This window comes from Xiphophorus couchianus, chromosome 2 (assembly GCF_001444195.1).
Source record: "Xiphophorus couchianus chromosome 2, X_couchianus-1.0, whole genome shotgun sequence".
In the NCBI taxonomy this organism is placed as follows: Eukaryota; Metazoa; Chordata; class Actinopteri; order Cyprinodontiformes; family Poeciliidae; genus Xiphophorus; species Xiphophorus couchianus.
The window spans coordinates 19,528,165-19,552,099 of NC_040229.1; the positions used below are offsets into that span (position 1 = coordinate 19,528,165).

At 36.0% G+C, this 23,935-nt stretch overlaps 1 protein-coding gene across 3 annotated transcripts in view; it reads left to right on the forward strand.

Moving 5' to 3' along the window:
- Nucleotides 1-23,935, forward strand: part of ldlrad3 (low density lipoprotein receptor class A domain containing 3) — a 100,574-nt gene that overhangs the window by 13,359 nt on the left and 63,280 nt on the right. For 2 of the 3 annotated variants that reach the window (XM_028003213.1, XM_028003203.1), the window contains exon 2: nucleotides 23,779-23,925. The exons of the other annotated variant lie outside the window; for it this stretch is intronic. In XM_028003213.1, the coding sequence (XP_027859014.1) occupies nucleotides 23,779-23,925 (147 nt within the window). The remainder of the gene's footprint in view (nucleotides 1-23,778; nucleotides 23,926-23,935) is intronic. 3 annotated transcript variants of the gene reach the window in all.

Sequence of the window (23,935 nt, forward strand, 5' to 3'; positions counted from 1 at the left end):
CTGTGTGCTCATTCACACAGACACATGTTTAATTTAGCAGCCTTTCAGGTAAAATTTCAATCTATGGGTATAAAAGCTATTATGGACCTCTGCCTCTTTTTCCTGCAGAGTTCATAGATGGACAAATAAGATCAATCTCAGTTCTTCTGACTTAATAATTGGCAATTTGTCACAATTAATTTTACTCTCCAAACCTACTTACCTGAAAACCAGTCCATGACATGGAGCTGAATCTGGAGCTTCTCTGTGATAAATGGAGGATAAAAGAGTCAATATGGTAAGAGATTATTTCTCTGTTAGAAAAAGAGGGAAAGAGAACTGGAAGTTAATGCATGGAAAAGGTGTTGCTCCACCTCAGCAGCCACACAAACAAGCCTTAACTCCCTGAGCTAACTCCCTTTTGACTGCATACTCTACTTGATTCTTTCTTTTCTGACAGCCATGATTCCTTTGAATTCACAGGGCACGTATAGTTTGTTTGTGAATGAATAAGGTATGCGGGATGGATGTGTGATATGTGTATAAGTGTGTATCATCTCTTGGGCCAGTACCATGGGAGGCGAAGTGCTCATCTTCACAGGAAATAATCTCCTGATTCTGCGTGCTGTTTGCAGAAGCAGCTCAGCCAGCCAAAATCAAATGCAAACCTCTGCTAATTGTCTTAATGCTGCTTCACTGTTAAGCATGACTTGGCAACAGCCCCCAGGACTAGGCCACAAAGCAAATTGTTTTCAATTCTTCATTGAATACTAAACACGAGGGAGATCCTGCTTTTTGTGAATGAAGAGTAACCAATAAATATCATGCTCTGATTTTTAGAATCAAACAGAGCAGAAAATAAGGTTGGAAGACAAATTTATTGTGAATGGGAAATTGGACAGAAGGTCAGGCCTAGTTATCTGGTCTGTTATCCATTAGCAGAATCTAATCTGAAAGAATTTATGCCATGATTCCTGGCTCAGTCTGATTTAGCATAGCTTCATTTTATAGAAAACTGCCAACCAAGTTCTGAATTTACAGTTAAGATCAAAATGATTCATTCCCCTGAGAGATTAAGATTTACAGTTGTTTTCATTCAAAACAGAGGTTTATTTTTTATTTTGATGTCAGCCTTCTCCCAAAACATAATAGACCAATCTACAAAGGTCAAACTCTTTGAGAGCACTCTGAAAATATGGTTTAGAACCCTCCTTACCATCATACTAATGTTTAGCTCACTCCATAGATCATCTATTTGATTCAAGTTGAGACTAGCTGTATACATACAACATAATATGCAAGCATATTTTAGGCCTAATGAAATCTGTTTTAGTGAATGTTAAAATGTTGTTTTATTTTTCTAAATTCAATGTTTTACAAGTGAAGACAATGCTGTATGTTCCTAGCTCATTACAAAGAGAGCTCAAGAACATGAAAGAGCTTAACCACATTTCTGTTTGCTAATTATGTTATTGTGAAGTATTAAACTGGTTGGTGTTTTTATAAATATGTGTCTTGTGTCCATGAAAATATCTACAAGTTATGCTATTTTGCAAAAAATATGTTTTTTGTTAAAGAAAATGATTTTCCTTTGACTAACAATGCTCCTCAACTGATGAAACAAAGCACTGGCGATAAATTTTGAGTGGATCTGCTGACACTTTCAGTAGCAGCCTGATATGAAACTGTTTCTTACCTTGTAATTTAAAGTAGTCCTAAAACATCAAAGCAAGCACAGCTGGACGTAGATCTTATCTGAACACTTGTCATAACCAGATGAAGGATAATGCATCTCTCATGTGTTGTCTGGTTTTTGCTGGATCTTGCTCTTTGATTTTCTTTATCTGATGTAGACAGTTCAGTACCCACATTTTAAAGCACACTACCAATTTCCTAACAGTGTGTTTTTATTGCTTTGATGTAATTTTAAAACACTTCAAAAATATCTCTTTAATATCTATTAAAATACATCAAAACCCAGCTCCTTCAAAGAAAAGTAAAGAAACAGAGTGATTTCACACTTTTGAACATAAAATGATCACAATGTATCATCTATAGGCGATGATAAACTGAACAGACATCCTGTTTCACCAGGTGTTTGCTTATTGCTGCTGCCGCTAGTCTGATGGAGCTGTGTGGGGGAGGTCTGGGCTGCAGTTCTCAATTGAGTTGGTTAGCAGCTTGGTTGAGGACTGAAAGGCGGAGGTTTGGGTACATAGGTAGAAGTTTGCCAAAGGAGGCGCTAAGGGAATGGCTACCGCTGGAGATTTAAGGACTCCTCAAACAGGCAAGAATGAGTAAAAGCAACACTCCACACATATGTTTTTGATGAGGTAATGACACTATAATATGATATAAAGCTAAAAAAAAAAAGATTTATGATTTTGCATAATACCTGACTTCAAAAGTTCTCAGACAGTAGTTTCTCCCTCCATTTGTATAATTTAGGCCTACAAATGCCCTAATAAAACAGCAACTTCAAAAAGGTTGGGACTTTTAAGGAGGTTTGCCAAAACAACCTCCATTTTGGAGACTGTGTGTTACAGGACAATGCAATCTTAATAAATATTTTTAAACATTTATTTATAAGCTATTATCATTACCATGACTGTGGTTTATATAAATAATTAAATGGATTTAGTAACGGAAATGCTGGTTGATTAGGAAGAGGCTAAATGACTGAGCAGCATGCATGAACACTGTTAAATAATGTAGCTGTTAAATAACTCCAGATGTTTTGAGTCAAATGTGGAGTCTTTTAAACTCTTTTAAAGCTCCTCCAAAAAATACTATAACTGCTTCAATTTTCTCAGAAATGTAAGAATTACTTCAACCTGTCTGTGAAGCTAGAAAGTTTGAACGAAATCTCACAGAGAAACCAATAAAGGTGGTGAACGTAATGATTAACCTTCATGTGATTCTCATCCACAGCATGGCAGCCATAAGTCAGGAGCTCATCTATCCTGAAAAAACCCACATGGTAGATTGTGATGGATTCTTCCCTGACTGACCTTGCAGTCACAGATTCCTTTCTGAATTTCTACACATAACGACAAATGAATGGTGGTGCTGTTTGCACCACAACTTGGTCAGCACTTCATACCAATCATCCTGACACCAACAGTAAAATGCAGTTAAAGTTTATCATGCCTACATTGATTAAAAAGGTGCAGAGTGAACCTTTGGCTAGTTTATATCTCATTTTAAAATGAACTAATTTGTAGGTTTAATTAATTCTATGCACTGATTATAGACAGAACGATCAATTACAAAAATGGATTTTGTCTGTCAAGTTACAAGTCAAGTCAATGCTTTCTTCATTTACAAAGCACTCAGAACAGTGCCACTTAATGTGCCCAACTTTGTTTCAGGTAAAACGAGCATATTATGCCAAATTCTCTGTAAGCACATTTTTGCACTTCTATTTGGTTCGTTACTACTTCCAGAAAAAGTTCAAGTTCTAAAAAAAATCAAGAAGCAAATGTGTTGGTGTATGGAAAAGGAGCAGTTTCAAAAACTTTCCCATCATTAAGTCACAATCGGCAGGCACTACCCTCACCTGAGAACTCAGGCAGAGCTCCACTCGATTATTCAAAGATGAGAACGTTTGTCAGCTGCTTTTATCGCTGTCTGTACTACACAATGGCGACTGGAATAGCAAAGTGTTTTGTTGTTAGCTGCAATGAACAAGGCCATGCAAATTCTCCTAGTCACAAAAAACATACCTGTATGACTTAATTTTATTTTAATAATGTGGTTTCCATCAAAATTTCTTCATGCCCATTTTGAAGTATCACATTAGAAAAGGTTGATGGAAATGGCAAAATTCAAAATATATAACCACAGAAGCTACTCAGGTTGCTGCAGGGAATTGATAGGTGCTCATTACTAGTATGGGCTGACCCCTGTTCAGCCATCTGGCCACTAAGTTGCGAAAGCAAATCAATGTTGAGCAAAGGCCATGAGACACAGTGGCTGAAGTGGAAGAATGTTAGTCGTTTTGGTATTTTGATTTCAGAGCACTGCTGCTCTAGACGTGAGTCTGCATGTAATTTCAGCAGTAGGAGGTCTGACATGTTGAAGAGTGAAAAGTAAATGGTTGCCCGTCATGCGAGTCCTTAGAAGCTTTTTGGAACTGTTGTGGAAACCCATTTTGCTCATTACCATGACAACATAGAGGTCTGGGTCTTTCTGTATCCGAGTTAAACTTCCAATTGTTAGAGAGGGAGTGAAGAGCTTGGTAAAAGGCATAAGCAGCAACTAGGAAAAACTGTCTGGATTGTAATCATCACGAGAAACATTTCGAACATTAGATTGTATATTTACATCTGCCTACCAATTTATTCGATAGTATAATGTAAATTGGATTTTTATTAGCTACTAGTGACAGGAATCAATGGAACAATAATATATATATTATATATATCAGCTATATATATATATATATATATATATATATATTTAAAGCAAGTTTATGATTGTTCATTTTAAATATTTTACACACACAGAGTACTATACAATCTCCTTTAGCAAACATGTTGCTATGGTATTTGAAAGTGTAAAATGCAAATACATAGTTTTTAACATTCAATTGTAAAGACAGCTATACTAGTCTTGGATCACAAGAATTAAGAAATCCCTCAGATTTTCCAACTACTAGAAAATGGAAAAGTTGCCATAGCAATGACATTTTACAAAACCGTTTCTAATGGAGCATAACATGAACGTGAACATGTATTGTTTTCCCTGTTGGTGCTTAGTAGCTCTACATCACAGTGAAATACTTCTTATTTACTTAGCAAATAGATCATACTAAAATTTCTTCAGAAGGCAAACCTAGGGCTGTCATAGGAACTTGTACCACAGTTTGAGGATAATAGATCTGGACAAAAATGTGGCAGGAATGAGAAAGCATTTATAACATATCCTTTTAGAATGTTTTGAGAAAAACTTTTTTTTTATGGTAGCAGAAATCTGCTCTGTTTAAATGTGTTTGTATATATCCACATTGAGACAACTTTGAGTGTAGTTAATCCCACAAAAGCCAAATTGTAAATAAACCAATCCCTTATTAAAAGCACAGTCATGTTGATTAATGGATATCAGAATATGTTAATTAACAGCTTGAGTTGTTCATTTTAAGTTACCGGAGACATATTTCTCTCTAGATTTCCTGACCTTCTTTCACCATAACTCATGTCTTTTCCTATCATGGCTCTTCGTCTAAGTTGACCTTTTACAGAAAGCATCTGCAAAAATCCTATTGGAATGAACTTTAGTCATATAATCATTTCCCACTGTCAGAATTCAATACCGTTTTAATCCCCTGCCCTCCGTTTAACTTTTTAACATTTTAGCTCATTACCACTGGAAAGATGATGTCTTTAAGAGACACAACAAGAGGAGACGATTATAACAAGGAGATACAGAGTACATGAAATGGCCACTGGTACTTGTTTGCCCTTATCTGCATTCTGTTGAGATACACATTTTCATTGTAATGCCCTCATCATTTCCCCTTTACCCTCTTCTCCTTAATAAGGAGGCTCTATACTTCACGTCCCTTTATTTCTTTTCTCCCTCACCTTGCGGTCTCTCTTTCAGTTCCTCTATCAATCTCTTTGCCCTCGCGCATTTGGCAGATACAGTTAATTCCCGCTGCTTTTCAACCCCTGCAGTGACTCTACGGCCTGGCTGCACAATTAGGAGCTCATTACTTGCTAATACACAGAGCGGAAGGGAGACAAAGGCAGTCTGTGCCGTTTTTGTGTTGTGTGCAGCTCACTTCTATCATTTTATCTCACTCCATCCCCAGGCACATTTTAAGCAAAAGGGTGTAATTTGTCTTTCCTCCTCCTCCTCACTCTTCTCGTCATTGTCTACAGTACGTTTTCAGCGTGGTACATAATAAACCTGTGTGTGCTGGGAACAATTAACGGTTTAATTTCAGACATCTTAGGATGGTTTTCTTCTCAAAAACATTATTATGTAATAAACTTTCACCTCCTGTGATGATTACATTTTTGCTTGTGATTCAGTTTTGTCTTTTTTTACACTCTGAAGAATTTGTGATTCATTTAGTTTTCTGACTGCAAGAAGTACATTGTGAGACGTATTTAGGGAGTCTCTATAGATGTACCGTAAGGTCAGCCCTTGCAGATTACCACAGTGGTGCTGTCTGCATCATCTCTCCCGATCTGGCTGGCTGTGCTGAAATGCCAATTTAGTCTGTGAAGGCTCTCGCAGCATGGTGATGGATGAAGGTTATGTCCTGTTTACCAGTGTGTTCTGCCACAGTTGACTGCATGATGAAAGAGACGCAGGGGAGTGTTGACATTTTGTTTTATGAATGGAATAGATGTTTCTGTGAGAGCGGAAACGTTTCCTCCAAGACTGATGAACAAAAAGCAACTCTACCTATAGTTCAGGTTCTAGATTATTTTTTAGAATTGTTTGGGTTTGGATTTGCTTGAAGCCATGATTGTATTGTTTTTGAAAAATATCTACCATTTTATCCAAGTCATAGCAATTAGGATATGTAATGTAACAATTAGGAGTTTATATTTTATCTAATAGGATTAGTCAAATCTTCTACACAGACTAATAGAGTCTAAATAGCAAAATGATAAAGCATTGGTGTCAGAGCTCTTTTATATTACAGACTGTGGCTATGTTGTGCTGGTTTACCCTTAACAAGAATTAGTTTTAAGCTTGATTCACACAGGAATTATTCACATTCAAGATTCAGAACTACAGGAACATCTAAAAAAAATTATGTCACTCATTTCAGAATGTGAAACTAGGATATTATGTGGTTTCATTACACATAGAGTGTAGTATTTCAAGCTTTCATTTCTTATAAATTTTATGATTATGGCTTATAGATAATGAAAACAAAAAAAAAAATCAGTGTAGAGTATATCATGAGATCAATAAGTATATCTTAAACATAAATATCTGACTTCAGAAATGTTGGTACATTTCTATGCACAACTTAAAGTGGACCTCAATCACACCAGGATTCTGTACCTCTCTGCTCTTGATTTGCAAACTCTACTTCCATCTTAAAATGAGCATTGGACCAGTGAGAAACCGTACCCAGGAAAAGTCTCTGGTTCAGTAGTGGCCTACATGAAGAGTATTAAATTTGTATCTAAATTTGTATCTCTAATTGCTCATGTGCTGACTCCAGGCTTATTCCACTTGTGAAGCCACTTTTTACTTTACAGTCCTCTCGACGCTGTGGTTGTCCATTTTGTTGATGCACTTTTTCCTATCACTTTTTTTCCTTCCACTCAACTATCGATAAATATGTTTGCATTATATGTGCTTGTAGTATATAGTTATATTCAACACAATCTGCGAAAAGCTTTAGATTTTACCTTAAAATTCCCAAATGTGCTTAAATTGTATTTTCTTTTGGAAAAATTTGTAACAGTGATACGATTTTTGGCTTTCAGCAACCATTTTGAAGTCCTTTCTCGAATTTGATTCTGTGGCAGGACCGTAAACAAGTCCTTCATAATCGAACACCCTTAAATGTGTAAAAATAATCTTTTCAATGATGGATGGGGGAAAAATTATTCTGCAGTCATTGTAAATGTTTGATAGGAGTTGTTGGGACCATTTGTGCGGCAGCTATAGGAGTGAAGCTCAGATTCTATTGATTCAAAGTCAGGCAGCATTTTCTGTTGTTATGCTGAGGCTCTTTGAGTGGTCAGCAGAGTTTTGACCAACTTTCTAGAAGAATTTGGTCCAAAATAAGGCTGCAGAGCATATTAAAAGCCATTTCCACGTGGATGGCAGTGTACAAAATATTAATATTGTACAAAAATTCTTGGGGTGCAAGCAAGGTGATTAAAATTAATACTTTTGAGTCAATAAAATATTTGAGAAATCATATTATTTCTTTCTGCTGCATATACCCACACCTGATTGGGAACATAGATGCTATAGTCAACAACAAGTATGTTGAGCATTATGATAGAATGGAAAGACTGAAGACAATATAGCAATATGTACCAATATTCCATATTCCATGTTTTCCCAATACTGTATTGTGCAGCCCTAATGCAAAACCAACAAACAATACCATCCTAGATTTCCAGCTGTTCACATTCTTCCTAAGCCACCTCACCTCCCCAATAGCTTTTCACTATGCTTTTAATGTGTTGACGATTGATGATGAAAGCGGACTTAAATGTTGCATTATAATGCAACATCAAAGAAAACAGGGAGTCCCAAATTATGGGGTTTTACTGGAAATGCCAATCTTTATATCTAAAGACAAATCAAGTTATACCAGTAACATGAGGCGTGATATCAGTGCAGCCTTTAATTGGTTGGATCATCTTTCCAGCACAGGCTTTTCACAGCCTTCTTTAATGGCAGACTCTGATATCTGAGCTGTATAATCATCTAGATACATGATGCGCAGCAATTAAGGGAAATGACAAGCTGCACTTGGATTGCTGATGCAATGATAGTGTAACAGCCTATATGCAAAAAAATAAATAAATTCAAGGAGCATTTTTGCAATTCATATTATAATTCATATGTACTAAAGTTACTCTGATGCAGTGCAGAATTGTAAGGGGAGGGAGTGTCCTCTTTTTCAAAATTAATAACCGTCTCTTTTTTTTTGTTTTGTGGATTCTCGCAGAGTTCAGGAACACTTTATCAAAACAAAGACCCAGCATGTCACTGAAGACAGCTGATAGTGACCACATTGCCACATGCATCTCAGTCGCTCTGATGATGATGTTACTGTAGAGTAATATTTCTTCGAAATATATTTTCCCTCTGTGTGACTGTGTCACTTCGAGGTTGTCTATTCATTTACTGCATATACACACAGCTGAAAGATATATAGATCGAGTGAAAAAGGCCTGCTGAGTAAGAAAGCTAAACAAAAACAACATGGTTTCTGCTGAAGAGTAAAATAATATTGAATCTTCCTTGATCAGCAGTCTGTGATTCATTCATCTACATTTTGTGGCATTCAATATACTAGTTTCAAGACAAAAAGACCCCATTCTGCAGACCTATTTGCCTGCAAAACTAATGATTTGAAAATGTCATGTTGGCACATGAGGAAACAAATCTTGAGTGAAATTGTGGTGTTTTGATCCTCTCACCCTTCCTGAATTTTTGGCTTAAAAGGTTCCAGGCCACATGCAATACACATACATGCAAGCAGCAGTTAAATTTAGTATTTATGAAATGAAATGTGTGATTTGAGCGGCTACGCTCAGGCTGAAGTGTAATCAGACCACCGCCACTGCAGTAGTGGGTGTGATGTGGCGTGCCACTGCGCCGAGAGGCATCGCTGCATTAGCATATGCATAAGACTTTAAATTTTTGATGAGAAACATGGAGTAGATGTGCTTTTAATCCTTTCCGTTTGTTTATTAAACATATGTTTGCGGAGAAAGAAAACATATTAGACAAAATATTATTCATTATAGACTACTTTGTGCACATCTCTCAAGAGAGAATGTTAATCATGTCAAAAAATTATCTTCTTAATATTTCATATTTATTAACTAGTACAAACAAGAATATAAAATGTTTGTTTTAACTTAAGCGTTCAGCTGTCCTTAGTGGGAGTCAAGATGCCATCTTGACTTTTAACTCTATCTTGTAAAAATTGTCCATATCAGATTGAATGGACATCTGTTGTCCACAGTGACCCAGACAACAGATGTCTAGTCCCAGATAGTTTTTCCTCAAATTTAATTCCAGATCTATATAGTCCAATTCAAACTTAATCTTTCCTCTGGTGAAGTTATTTGTTGATTTAAATGCATTCTTGGACTCATAGTGAAACTGGGAAATGAAATTCTCCTTCAGCTTTCTACTAAATACCCAAATATCCAAAGGGTTCGGATCAAAACTGACTGATATTGGAGTGTGTTTATAATTTTATTCACCTTGAAAAAAACCCCAACTTCTTCAATTTGAGGAAAACTGAGCCCAGCTCACTCACTGTGAGTATGGCGTTTCTCCCACATCTAGTCCAGTTGTTTCTGTTAAACAGCCTTTTTGGAATTGCGGCCCAGAATGTCTGGTTCTGTCACAGTAGATTTAAAACAATTTTAACTGGATGTTGATATTTCCTTTGAAAGAAAAAAAATCTGTTTTTGCAATCCTTAGACCAGACATATAGAAAATACCAGAGAGTTTCATCATGTTTTACAGCAGAATCAGCATTTGACAGAATTCCCTACAGTTCCTTTACCGTAATCTTGCTTTCAAAATCTTGATAGATTCCAACATCTTTTTTGATTCTATTTTCTCATTCATTCTAGACAAACATCCAGTTTCTCTTATGTCAACATTTTATCTAATTTTTCTAAATTATTGCTAACCGTCTTCACTGCACCATGATACTATGTGGATGTTTGAGTTTTGGTGTTTATCGGACACTCCAGACTGAAAACTTATTTTTCTCAGGGAATTTTGCAAACAAAAAAATACAATCACACATTTCTGTTGATCATGGTAATCAAACAGTGACTCAAGTAAAGTTCTTCATTCAAATTGACTGAATAAACTTTGTATCTAAGAAAACCCAACAGATTACATTAAGTCATTGACTCAGTTCACTCCTCCTTGATAAGCCTGTGCAGCAATCCTTCAACCTGATCATGCATGTCACAACAGTGGAGAGATAAATCTCCATTATTATTGTGTGTGGGGGTACAGGTGCATGGGGGTGTGTGTGTGTGATTCTGGCATTCTTTTTTTATTATTATTTAATCGTTTTCTTAGCCAGCTGAATTTACTTGACTTATAGTGTATGTGTCTGTGTCTCATTTATGACGACTGTGTGAAAGAATATATCTTATTAATTATTATCATCTATCACTTAATTGGCCTATTTTATATTGTGTAGTTTGCTAAATTAGGTAACTGGCTTTCCTGTATGTATTGATCAGATGTTCCTGTTTGTTTTAGCTTTGGCATGTGTGGATGCATATCGATAATTAGGTTTGCTTAGAAATCAAATTTTTCGTGTCCTTTTATGTTTCCTCATCAATGTGTCATAGTTGCATGGTATTCTGCTGAAATAGTTCTATAGATGTTGGATTAACAGATACGTACGCCTTCACATACGTACTTTTTCACACACAGGCAAACAAAATAGATACTGATATTCGATTAGTGTTGTGCAAGTTTGTTTTTTCCAATTTCCAAAATGATTCAATGTTTTTAAAATGTTCAAGATCAAATCATTTTAACCTTGAATTCATTTGTGTGTGAACACAACTATAGCGCAACACGTTACAAATAATTGTCCTTAACCAATATAACAATAAAAAAAGAGCCTCAAAACACATTAATTCTAAAGTGTGCCATATCACTTGTGCATTGGTTAATTTTATTTCCTTTTTTTAAATGGTCAGGATGCATGTCTCTTTAAATTTAGAATGTTTTGAATTTGTTAAATTGAATCATATTGAAGTTATGATCATACCACATCAGAATCTAGGTTATTAAAATTCATTTTGAAATTGAAGGTTGTTTTTCATTTTTCTCTACATCAAAACCCAAAATTATTTCTAATTAGATAAAGCATGCCAGAGAGTTATTCATGCGTTAGGAATCCTCCCCATTGCACCTAAATATAAACAAGAACATCTTGTAATGAATACAGTATATTCTCCACATCTTAGCAAAACATTTTTAAGCTTACACCTATTATTAACATTCCAGGGTATGAGGTTCAGGCAGCCTTGTAGAGCAAAATGTAAGATTTTTCATTAGGAGGAGACCACACAGCAACCAGCAGGGATCTACATGGGCGAGACTCACTCTAAAAGCCTTGGCCTTGTTAAAGAGGCTGGATTATTGATGGTGCATCAGTGGGCAGAAATAGAGAATCGGGTGGAGGAGGGGAGAATATCTGATGTTGGAGAGAAAAGGGTCATTTAGAGGGAAAAGAACAGTTCTTTAAAGGCACAGCGGTTTTAGAAAACAACAGAACAGCTTGTTATATTGACTACAGCTACAACGAGGTTTTTTCTCTTTTTTTTAGCATTTGTAAAATGTTAAAACTTCAAATGATCTACTGATCACTGGGGTTACTTCGAAGATCTCTTAGAAAATCCCAAATGTGGACTCTATGTGTACAGTTTGGAGAAACACTTTGTAGTTTCAGTAAAAGTGTAAACTCCAGCAGAGTAAAGTAAAAGCTGAGTCAGAAAAGAAAATATTGATTTTGTTTTCCCCCTGTAAGCAAATCCTTACAGTACTGGTTGTCAGGTTTGGGGAAATATATGAACATTTTAATATCAATTGAGTATTTTAGTGTGTTTGCATGATATATCTGCCATCTATGAAGTCATAATAATGTTTTTGAAGACTATAGATGCCCTTAGCATTTTAAGGAAAGCAGGCAAAATAGAGGCTACTCACAGCTTCTTTGAAAGTATCTTTCTTTATTAGAATATCTATAAAAATATATATTGAAATGCTCCAGTTGCACCTTTTAGAAAAAAAACCAAAACATTAAATTATTCTAATAAGTGCATGAGATTAGCTCCAAACTATTGTCATAAAAAAGTAGATCATGTGACTGCTCAAATCTCCAAAACTTACGATCTGGATAAATAGCAAGAATATTAAAAATAGCTCCATTTCACTTTAGTATTATTATTTTTTTTATATATGCAAAATCATGCCCACCTGTACCAAGTATTTGTATTAATATTTAAACCTAACTGTGTTTAATCCCTAACCTACATTACTTATTACACAGCTCTAACCAAGCTGTTACATAGATGGTCATGTATGTTGACCTATCTAAAAATGTGTTTTAGGTGGATCTTAACATGTATAAAATATGTTAACTTTGTTAAACATCAAATATTGTAATATTGCAATACAATAAAGTATGTGTTGCTGATGATGCAAACTAGTGCATGTGTTTTGAAATAGAGGGAACTGATTTGTTTTTCTTCAACTATTGGCTAACCAGGTGGAAATCAAAGCACAAGATTATCAGCTAAATTTAGCAGAAAATAGCTTAGTCTGTCCTTCAACTGGTGCCATTTCAATCATTCAGGATGCAGAGGTGAGTGAATCATCTTAGAAACCACATCTGCATAGCATGATAATAAGTACATTTACTATTTGGTCACATCATAACCTTTATAGACATAATTTGTAGGCACAGCCATGATGTCTCCAGTTCTGTTGGTTTCATCAGATCATAGTATTCAGATTTTTCTGGAGCAGTTTTCATCTAAGAGTGAAGTGGCTAGGATGAAAATCAACACCTCCAAATCCAAGACCATGGTCTTGAGCTGGAAAAGGGTACAATGCCCTCATTTGTTTTTTGTTTGTGTAATTAGTTATGAAGACATTACTATTTCTCTAAACTTGCACCTACAGCTATCTGGCAGCATTGATAGAGTATATTGCCTGGACTGTGCGTTATTATTATGTATTATTTAGAGCAGGGGTGGGCAACTCCAGGCCTCGAGGGCCGGTCTCCTGCAACTTTTAGATGCATCTCTACTTCAACACACCTGAGTCAAATAATGAGGTCATTAGCAGGACTCTGGAGAACTTGACTGCACTTAGGAGGTGATTGAGTTATTGGATTCAAGTGTGTTGGACCAGGGAGACATCTAAGATTTGCAGGACACCGGCCCTCGAGGACCAGGATTGCCCACCCCTGATTTAGAGGTAACTTCTTTATCAAGCAGGCCTTGCTCTTGCTTTAGTGTATTATTTGAATCTTTGGAGCAATTACCGGCTAAATTAGTCTCACTGGTGAAATTGCGCTCCATTAATCATAGGCTGTCCTCCCATTAAATGTGGGATCACGGATCATAGTGAGCCTATAATACATTACCAACAGTTTATACTTGCTGTTTATGAGTCCATCTTAACCGAGATGCAAAATAAGGATTAGAACACAAATGCAGTACAACACAGTCTCAGTGCTAAAGTCTCAAATTTATATTAGTCACTCTCACAATGGCAGCAAAAGGAACTTTCAGACATCTAGTTTTGTTGCATTCCTCTTTTAACCACTTGGGTATCAGACGGGCAATTGTCCATCTAATCCTCTAAGAGATGAGAGTGGCTACATAAACACAGCCTCAGCCTATTAGTGTCAGCTCAGGATTAACATCACAGAGGATGTAGGCAAAGACGAATGTGGAGGGGAATAGGGACTGAAGTGAGATATAGCTTTGTGGCAAAGCTATTCACTGATCAAATGTGAAGGAAAAAAAACAAGGATCAAATGTAACCAATAAGGTTTTGTACAATAACAAAAACAGTCAAAAATCAACCTTGAGCTCATTTTCCAAAAAGACAAAATACTTAAAATAAAGTTTCAGCAAATGAGAGCATTTCAAGGTACATTAACAAGGTTTTCAAGTTTCTTATCTCTGTGACACAACAGTTTAAAGCAGTTAACCTTAATCACCAAAACGTTATACCTAGTGCAACTGTGTACCTTAAGACCATATCTATGTATCCTAACCTGCCCTTCAACAGTTATTGTTTGCCAGAGACAAAAATAACTTGATTTGATTTTTAAAAAATATGTTACAAATATGTAGCACAATGTGTATATGGTCTGTACTAATGAAATATTTTTGTCAGAGAGTCTTGTACGTCTCTCTGGAGGAATTTTGGCCCATTTATGTTTGTTTTAAATCAGCCATATTGAAGGTTTCTAGCATCATGAAGCAGCAATTTGATTGGATTTAAATTTTAAAATATGATTTTATTGATTTGAGTCATTCAGACTCAATTATGTTTTTCGGTTCTTTATCCTACTGCTTAATCCAAGTTCACTTCAGGTCACAAACTAATGACTTCAACCCTGAGCATCATAGTTTCATTAACATCAGGAAGTTGTCACTAGTTCAACAGAAGAAACCAAACCATCACACTATCACCAACATATTCTTAATTTTTTTTAGGCTGAGGAATGATTTGCTGCTTAAAAAAATAATTGTGTTTAAATATGACTTAATAAGGAAAATGTTTTTTTTTTTATTTTTATTTGGATGAGCATAGTTTGAATAAGCTTTTCACCCTAATAAGTGGACTTTGTATTTACTCAGATTATCTTTGTCTGATATTAAAATTTGTTGTCAATAAGTGTGAAAAATACGCAAAGTTAAAAAAAATTTTGTTAGGGGAACAATACTTTTGTTCTGGATGCTGGATGTGCTTTTCCCCACTGAAGTATTCGTTTGAAGACTGGCTGCTTGTGAGAGTATTCATGTTGCTCATCTTATTGGTTGCTCACCTTGTTGTTTAGCTGGAGCAAGCATAAAAGAAAGCAACGTCAAGTTTCGTTTGTGAACTTTGCCTTGGATATGAAAACACATACCAGAGGAATTTAAGTCAAAACACAAAACGTGTTGAAATGTTCGTGTCCTAACCTCTTTGATGTTCATCTACTTGGGAACAAAAAATGCTGTTCCCAAGTGAGTTACTCACGTCAATGTGACTATTGTTTTTGTTTTCATGAAGTTTATTTTTGGAATCATGCTTCTTGATGAAGGAGAAAATAAATGAAATGACCTACATACTGAAATAACCACTATCATAACAAAGTCAACACACAGACCAAGGTTGACAATATTAAATGTCAACCTTCCCATAAATGGGAAATGGAGTAGAGCAAGGGTATACAACTTTAAACTCTTGCCACAATTTTAGCCATAAAAAGTATGCTGGGTGGCCTTTTCCATTGGAAATTAAATTAATACAAACAGATAAAATAATACTCTTATAATAAATTGCAGACAGTGGTACAGTTGGTAGCACCACTGTCCAGGTGTCTCTTGCCATTGGAGATAGACATTTTAAATGCTGTGAATGACCATGTGGACGATATATAACCATCCAAATCTTGGCTTGACATTTTTTATTCCTGAATTTGGCCATAACATGAAATAGTTTTTCATTAATGATTTTTTTTTTGTGTGTGTCCTAGAATATAAATCCATAAAACAATTTTTTATGTATATTTTGTCGGGTCGCTGGTCAATTTCCTACTTTGCCATTTTATAATTTTATCTTTCTAGTAATTTGTGCACAATTTTTAGAGGTATAAATTTCATCTGTCTGCCACAGATCGCTTCATGTCTGCATTGACAATGAATGATTTAAGCTTTTCACTTTATTTTATTAACATGTGGTTCAACTGCGGGGGTTATTAGAATTATTTTGGTTTGATTATTATAATATTTCATTACAATCAACTGGCTCAGACAAGGATCAGAACCTAAATAAATGACAATACAGTATAAAAATCTTCTTAAAAAACGGATACAATATTAGAAATATGAAATATTTGAGAAATTTCAGGATTATTTCCAAATTTTAAACTGTAGTAATCCGTTTTCATAGCTCTTCATCAAACATCCTCTGACTGACTGGAGTGAGTTTAACAAGCATAGGTTTACATGAACATTTTTCCAACTTGCACTTTGTTCTTCTCACAGTAAAATTAAATTAGCTCAAATTTATTGTGGGCCTTGCTCAATTTAACTTTATTGTGAATTGCTCATTTAGCTTTTATTGCCAAATGACACTACCTACTTAACAGTTCATGGAGCCAGCAATACCTCCCTGTAAACAAATGGATCCAGAGAAGAGATTTGCCCTTTGACACTGAAAGAAAATAAAATGAAACAAGCTTAACAGCAGCTCAGTAAGACAGAAGCTGGTTTCATACTTTTCCGGCTTGTTGTTTATTTCCATGGATGACTGATTTCTCTCTATCTATGGCCATTAAGGCCTTGCTTGCTCTGATGCTCACTGCCTGCATCATGCTTCCTGTAAGTCTGTCCTTGAGGTGGCTCTAATTGATGCAGACCAGTTTGTTTACACTTGTGCCTATTTTTATTGAACGCTTCAGTGAGCTGAAGGAACAGAACAGAATATCCCTTTTTCTTTAGAAAGTTCTCTCTCTTTTTTTCTGTCTCTCTGTCTAGCTCTCTCTCTCTCTCACTCTCTAACCAACACACAAGAATATATTGTGTGTCTTGTATTGTGAAGGGAAGCGCCAAATCACCTCCACACCCCTGCTGCGCCTCAAAGCCTCGAGCTTGTATAGCCAACCCATTAAAAATCATGTGTAATTGAAAAATACTTTTTTTATCCGTGAACCTGAAAGTGCTAGTTTTTATTCAGGGCTATGCTGTATTGATTCAGCCCTTCTCTATCCTCCATGGTAGCAGACCTTGCTGCCCATGTGTGAATTGATATCATCAGGCTGGAATTTAATTCGGCATGCTTTTTCATGCGCACGTATATCCACCTGATTCGGTTGAGATATTTCTGATACAGACTGGTGCATTACTGGAGATGCTTACATTCATGGTCCACAAATAAGAAGATGAGATTTATTTTTTAGGACAGAACTGGTTGATTTTTTTTGTCTTTTATTGCATTCCTTCCCTTGGTATTACTTTCATTTTCACTCCGTCCTGCAAACTGAACAATGCCAGCCCAATCAATTCTCCGGCGCTGTTTCAGTCTGAGTTAGAACCTTTATCCGAGGCTAATCAATGCGGGTCAGATGTCCAGGCCTTCTGAGAAACAGGGGGTGAAAGCCGTAACAGCCCAGTCAACAGTCTTCTCAGATTTAGATTTATATCACTGACCTTTCTTCTGCAGAGCACACGGAATGAGAGTTGCTTAGGGTAGCTATTGCTTGGGATCCAGGGGCGGAAAATGGGACCCTTCATTTTTATTAGCCTACTTCTCAACCATTTTCTTGCTTAATTGCTTAGTATGCCCATGTCAAGTTTTTTTTTTTCTTTCTTGGTTTCTATTCATTCACTTAGCTTCTCTTTCACCATCTTTTTCTAGCACGGTGACGCCATTCAAAGAATCAAACACTATAGTCAGATTATTTGTGCATCACAATACAGATGTACTGATTACACTTTTGTGGTCCATTTCCAATCTCTTGGAGCATTTTGTGACGCTTTTACCTTCTAATATTGATTGATATAGCTGATATTAGGGGCAGAGGAAATGTCACAGTGGGTAAAAGCAGGGTTTTTCTATTACTTTATAACAAACAGAAAATTATTAAGGTGTTCATAATTTAAACTGTATTTAGCTTTTAACACTAGTTAACATATCTGTCATTACTAACATTGCAGGTTTTTTGTATTTTTTCTAGAGAATGAACGTCACTCTGAAATTTCAAACAGATCTGCAGCATTTCTAAATCTATTATTTTCCATGAGAAACTGAGGTTGAAAGCTCCAAAGCATAGAATAGATCACCTTTTCTGTACAGGAAGTCTTGTTCTCTCTCCGTCTTACGCAGCCTTCTTCTCACATACTACATATACGCCTCAACATTTTGCTGAAGATACATTTTGAAATAAATTCTGACGTCCCTCTGAGTTTCTTTCTCAACACCTTACTAATAATGAGTAAACTATTATCTTTTTCCCTTCATAATAACTTCTACACTGAAGAGTGATGTTGGCATGACCTTGTAGGGCTTAAGTTTTGTGTTTTTACTATTTGGCAAAAGTTCAGAATTTTGAGTCATAACTGGTTGGTCTTTGATCAGGGCTGATTAAGATGCCTTTGTCTCAATAACTGTCCCTGATTACAAGGGATATATTTTCCTCCAACAGTAAAGTGCTTTATGGTCTAAATATCTAACCTTCAAACATAAAAAAGCAGATAAATAGTGTAATTTCAGGGCACTACCTGTAGGTATGACTGAAAGTCACACCAGAAAGTGCTGGATTGACTCATAAAAATGAGCTACAAGCAAGATGTCTATTAAGCAGCTGAATGGAGGCAAGTTCCACCAGGAAGCCTGACTGCAAAACTAATATCAGATTATACTTATGCTCCTCTTGAAAACAGCAACCCTTCACTCTCTACTCTCTCACTGTCTAACTCTCTACTTCCTTTTCTGAGAGGGGTGATGTGCTACCAGCTCTCCCTGTTTCATGACTCTCTCTGTCTGACTATGATTTCTTATGATTAGATAGAAAAAAGAAGTAGAATTAAAGCAAAGTTTGCAGGAGATAAAAACATCACATTTATTGACGTTTAAGTCTACTGTTGGGTCCAGATGTCACTTGTGTGATTACTTTTAAAGGTAACTTCTTTTATTGTTACTGTTAAACTAAAATCTCCAGCATGGGGAAGTGGGATGATCTCAGGTTTTCTGTTACTGCAGCAATATTCAAGCATTAGCTGAAAAAAATTATTCTGCATGAACTAATTCTATATTTTCAGAATCCAGCAGTGGACTTAATATTGCATACCATTTGTCACCCAACGTGTACCTATTGTTCCACCGTATCTGCTGAAATTTCAACAAATATATGCAGCAGGTAATTTAATAATCAGTTGGAGTTTTATTCAAAACCACTGGGAAATTAGACCTGAGTTTAGGCTGAAGGTACTTTTTCCTTTTAAATTAGAATTAATGTGTTCTCCTGAAGATCACCAGCAACAACAGCTGAACTGAAAAATTAGCAGGGAAGAAATTTCCCCTTAGTGATTCGCTCAGGCTTTATTTAAAACAAGGAGAAATTTAAATGCTAATTAAAAAGTATCTAGCCTGCGTCTCGAGCATCTATGATTTAACAGTCTAAATGTAACCTGAGAAGACGCGCAGAGATAGAAGGGGTCTGACTGTGTGGAGAGGCTAAGATAGTACAGTCAATATTTACTCTGAGTAATTGGTCTACACTTCCTTCAGCAAGATACACAGCTGTCCAGAACCATCCGTGCCTTATCTCCTTCTCTTTTCCCTCATACACACGCACTGTGTGACCATGGTTTAAACAACAGTAAAGTTTTGCTGCTGTTCACAATGCTTCTAGCTACCCACAACATAGTAAGGTATATAGATTTCTTATTTTACGGAGTGTGCATGGATACAGCCGCTATAACTGTCAGATGGGAATGTTGCAAACAACATAATTTCTGCTTTGAAGTTCTATGTAATGAGTTTGGTACACTTACTTTCCTAATGAGTTAAAATTTCTTGTTACCCCAGTGGTAAACAGCAGAAGCATTCAGGCTTGTTACTGTACCACATCAACAATTTAAGGTTTGGAATGAGATGCACTCAGCTTGCCAGAAAATAGGGCTCCCAACCTGCCTACAAAAGATTTTCTGTTGGCATTATCAAAGAAACATTGGAACAGATTAGCTGTCTATCAAGCATTCTTTCTCCTCTGCACTTTTTGGCCACACACAGTCCCTTTGCCATTCTGCCATGCCCTGAAAGCAACTTTCCAATTAACCCGCTGCCTCCCTGCAACAGTCCTTTGAAGTTATTTCCGGATGGTTCTCTCTTACATTTGTTCTGCGTTCCTCTGAGTGGACATTTTTGGCATGTTTTTCCCTGGAGTGCTGTCAACACTGAGAGGCCTTTAACATATTTTTGCATAAGCTTGTTTACCTGGGTATGATCATCAGTTTTATACTTGATTTGAAGTATAAAATGTGTAGGCTAGCAGCACCATATATTCAAAGAAATCAAGAACGGAACAAGTAATCTTTATTCTATGCACATTTTTGGTAAACTGTCTTTTGAAACAGAGTAAAATGTTTCAACTTTATGTTATAAATAACTATTGATTTTGTTTGACCTATTAATGGAGAGACAATATTAGAATTGTGATAAGATATTTACCTAGGGAGATACGACAAGAAAAATCAGGGTTTAATGAGATTTTAGCTACATTTTGGGAATAACTAAGAATACATTTAGAGTTTACAAATGGGTTTAAAGATTCTGTAATCGTTGTAAAAGAGTTAGATTCATATTTGACTAGTCCCTAGATTGTGTTTAGCTTAGCCCTTTAGCTCAGCAGATATTTCAGCATCATTAGTAATTAAGTATTCTTTGTTTCCAGGCTAGAGGTTGGCCATTCACAGTAATTTCAAAGAGCTTAGAAAACATTCACATCATGTATGTCACCCTCTCTTTTGCCCACCAAGCACTCAGAAGCTGCCACTACAATAATTTACAAATGATGAGGACGTCATCCATGCTTATGCAACGTCATATGTCAGCCAACTTAACAGGCAATTTTTGTTTGTCTGCCCTGGTGACTCTATCACCCAACTCAAAAACTACTTCCTGTGTTGCTTTAAAATGAGAGTCACAAACATACAGATTATCAAGCTAAAAATATTTGCCTTGACACCTGGGCACAACAATTTATACCAAAACAAATAACACTTTGGGATTTAGAATTTCACTTTGACGAGAAATATTCAGTTCAGTTTTTAAAATGACAAGATGTCGTTTCACATCTAATGGACATTGATTAGTAACGTGTTAGGTAGTGCTGTAAATCAAGGGCGTAGGTTTGGCCTAAGTTTTGGTGGGACCTTACAACTTACTCACCAACTCACCAGCATTTAAAATGAATTCTACCACTGCGTAGTACATTGAAATATTAAACTAATCAATGTAGATTTTCGTTTATTTATTTTGTTTTTGTTAAAAAATACATATGTTTTTTTTTTTTTATTTATATGGCAAAAATTGGTCGGGACTATTTTATATCCCTTGAATATTGGTCGTGACATGTCATGACCGTCCATACCCAAACATACGCCCATGCTGTAAATCCTTTTTCTGGTGATGCTGAGCAAATAACAACAAAATATAAAAAAGACAGCAGGGACCGTAGCATTTCTGGTAGAAATTATAATCTGAAATTTGGGCGTTTTTGTTTGTCAATTTCTTCTCAAATGTGAGTGTGTAATCTTTTGCTTCATGTGAATAACTACCTAAATTTGCATCTCTGTAAGGTGACCTTTAATTTGAGCGATATTCATTTTGCAGTCGTGCTTCTCTCATAGTGCAGACTAACTGCTGGCCACTCAGTGCTTACAAAACATTCATATCTCGTCTGTCACCCTGACACAGCCCTCAAAAGGCTGCCACCATAATAATTTTAATGTGGTGAGGGCTCTTATTTTAGCTGATGTATTGTGCCCCTAAACTTAACGGAGCTTTTCTATTTTTTTTTCTATAGGAAGGCTTCCTTCACTATTAGTTTTTGCAGTGATACTACGCATTGAGATTAAAGGTTTAAATGGTAAGCTTCATTACTTTACTTTACTTTACAATATATCCAAAATGAATAAATAAATAAAGAACACCATTTGGAAAGGTGTAAAAATGTGTAGAAAAAGATGGGAAGGCTGTATCTGTGCAATGCAAATCTAAACAGCTTACTAAATAATATTTTTAACCACAGAGTGTCTTAAAAAATGACATTTTTTTCTTTCCTTTATTGTGTTTACCTTCAGAAATGAAAATATGTTTTTAAGTCACTTTTTAAGCTATTTCTTGGCTTTGCATGTCAGCAGGAAATATCTTATTGACAGCCATGAATTTACTTGTGAACCAAAAGAAGTCTGGATTCATACATAATAAATTTTTTTCCAACCACCCTTTTCACAAGTAAGGTGTTGTTTACATGAAATAGTCTGCAACATTTCTTGTGACTGATGCAATTTTGTTATCTCCAAACAAGTATAACAGATTAAACTGCCACAGAGAAATATTGCTCTGTGGCAGTGCTCTGTTATTATGGGGGTTATTTAACCCCCATAATAACACATTTTGTGAAAACAACAATTGCATTTTTTTAAAGGTAGACATAATAGAAATTATAACACTATTTTCAAATTATTATTATTTTTTTTGGTCAATTTTCAGATGGAAATCCCATTTCTAAATGGCAAAAGCCAAAACAGAACTTTACATCATCTCAACAGATTATCAGAAAGGTGGTGTCATTTAAATGACACAGTCATGTTCATGACTGTGGGGCGCTCACGCTTCCTGTCAGTAGTTAGTTGGTCAGAGGCGCAGTACAGGACAGGTCTCCTGTTCAATTATTATTTTTTATTGCTCTAAAATATTGAAATATTAAACTATAGAATGCAATATTTTGTTAACAATTTACACAAAATAATGAAGCTGCTAAATACAGTTTTGAGGTTAACTAATCAGAAAAGTGACAAATTTTGCACTTTTTTTTTTTTCATTTATTCATCTCTTGCCCTGACACTTAATTGCAGTTACTGTAGGAAGTTCAACTTTGTTCTGGTTTCCTTCACCACCATTAATATAAAAAGTGATCAAGATTTTTAACGGCAGGTTCACCTTTTGCATCTCATTCTGAATTTATATGAAGTGGCCCTTCAGTGGACCATAGTTTTGGCGCTGCAGGATAAGTGTTCTCCGTTCTGTCCAGAACTCCTCATTACTGTCACATAGCTTTGTTTACGAGTGAAACCGCTCGCCGCACAGTGTCAACTCTCAGCCAAAAGGTCATGTTTCACATTCCAGCCTATTATGCTGCAGCTGCACTGCGTCAACTAGATCGGGCCCAACCTCGATTAGCGTGCATTCTTTGTGTGAAAGTGTCTATTTCTGGTATGTATGAGAATCAGTGCATCTATGTTGAATGTGTAAAGTATGTGCTCTGTGTATGTGAGTGTTTACCAGTGTTTGGGTTATTATCTTTTTTCCATTAAGAAATTGCCTCGCTTTAAAGGAATAGTTTTGCCAACCGTACTGTTATTCCTGAAAGACCTTCTCAGTTTTAGTATTCATTTTTATGGCTTTTTTTTCCCTTCTGCTTTTTAAACAATAGCTTTCCCTATCATGTTTATGCCTTTAAGGGAGTCAGACCATAAAGGTTATGCGTTTTCACTGTGCTGCTGATGCATCCTTAATTGATTTATTTATGGAGTGAAGAAATTGTAAAATACTCTGTTTTTTTTTCCAAATCAGAGAGCCAAAAGCTTCCTGGGAATAACTTCACCACTGAGTGTAACAGTCCTGGGAACTTCATGTGTGGAGATGGAATGTGTGTCCCAAGTGACTGGCAGTGTAACAAAGTGCCCAACTGCGTTGACGGGAGCGACGAGAGAGGCTGTCGTAAGTTCAA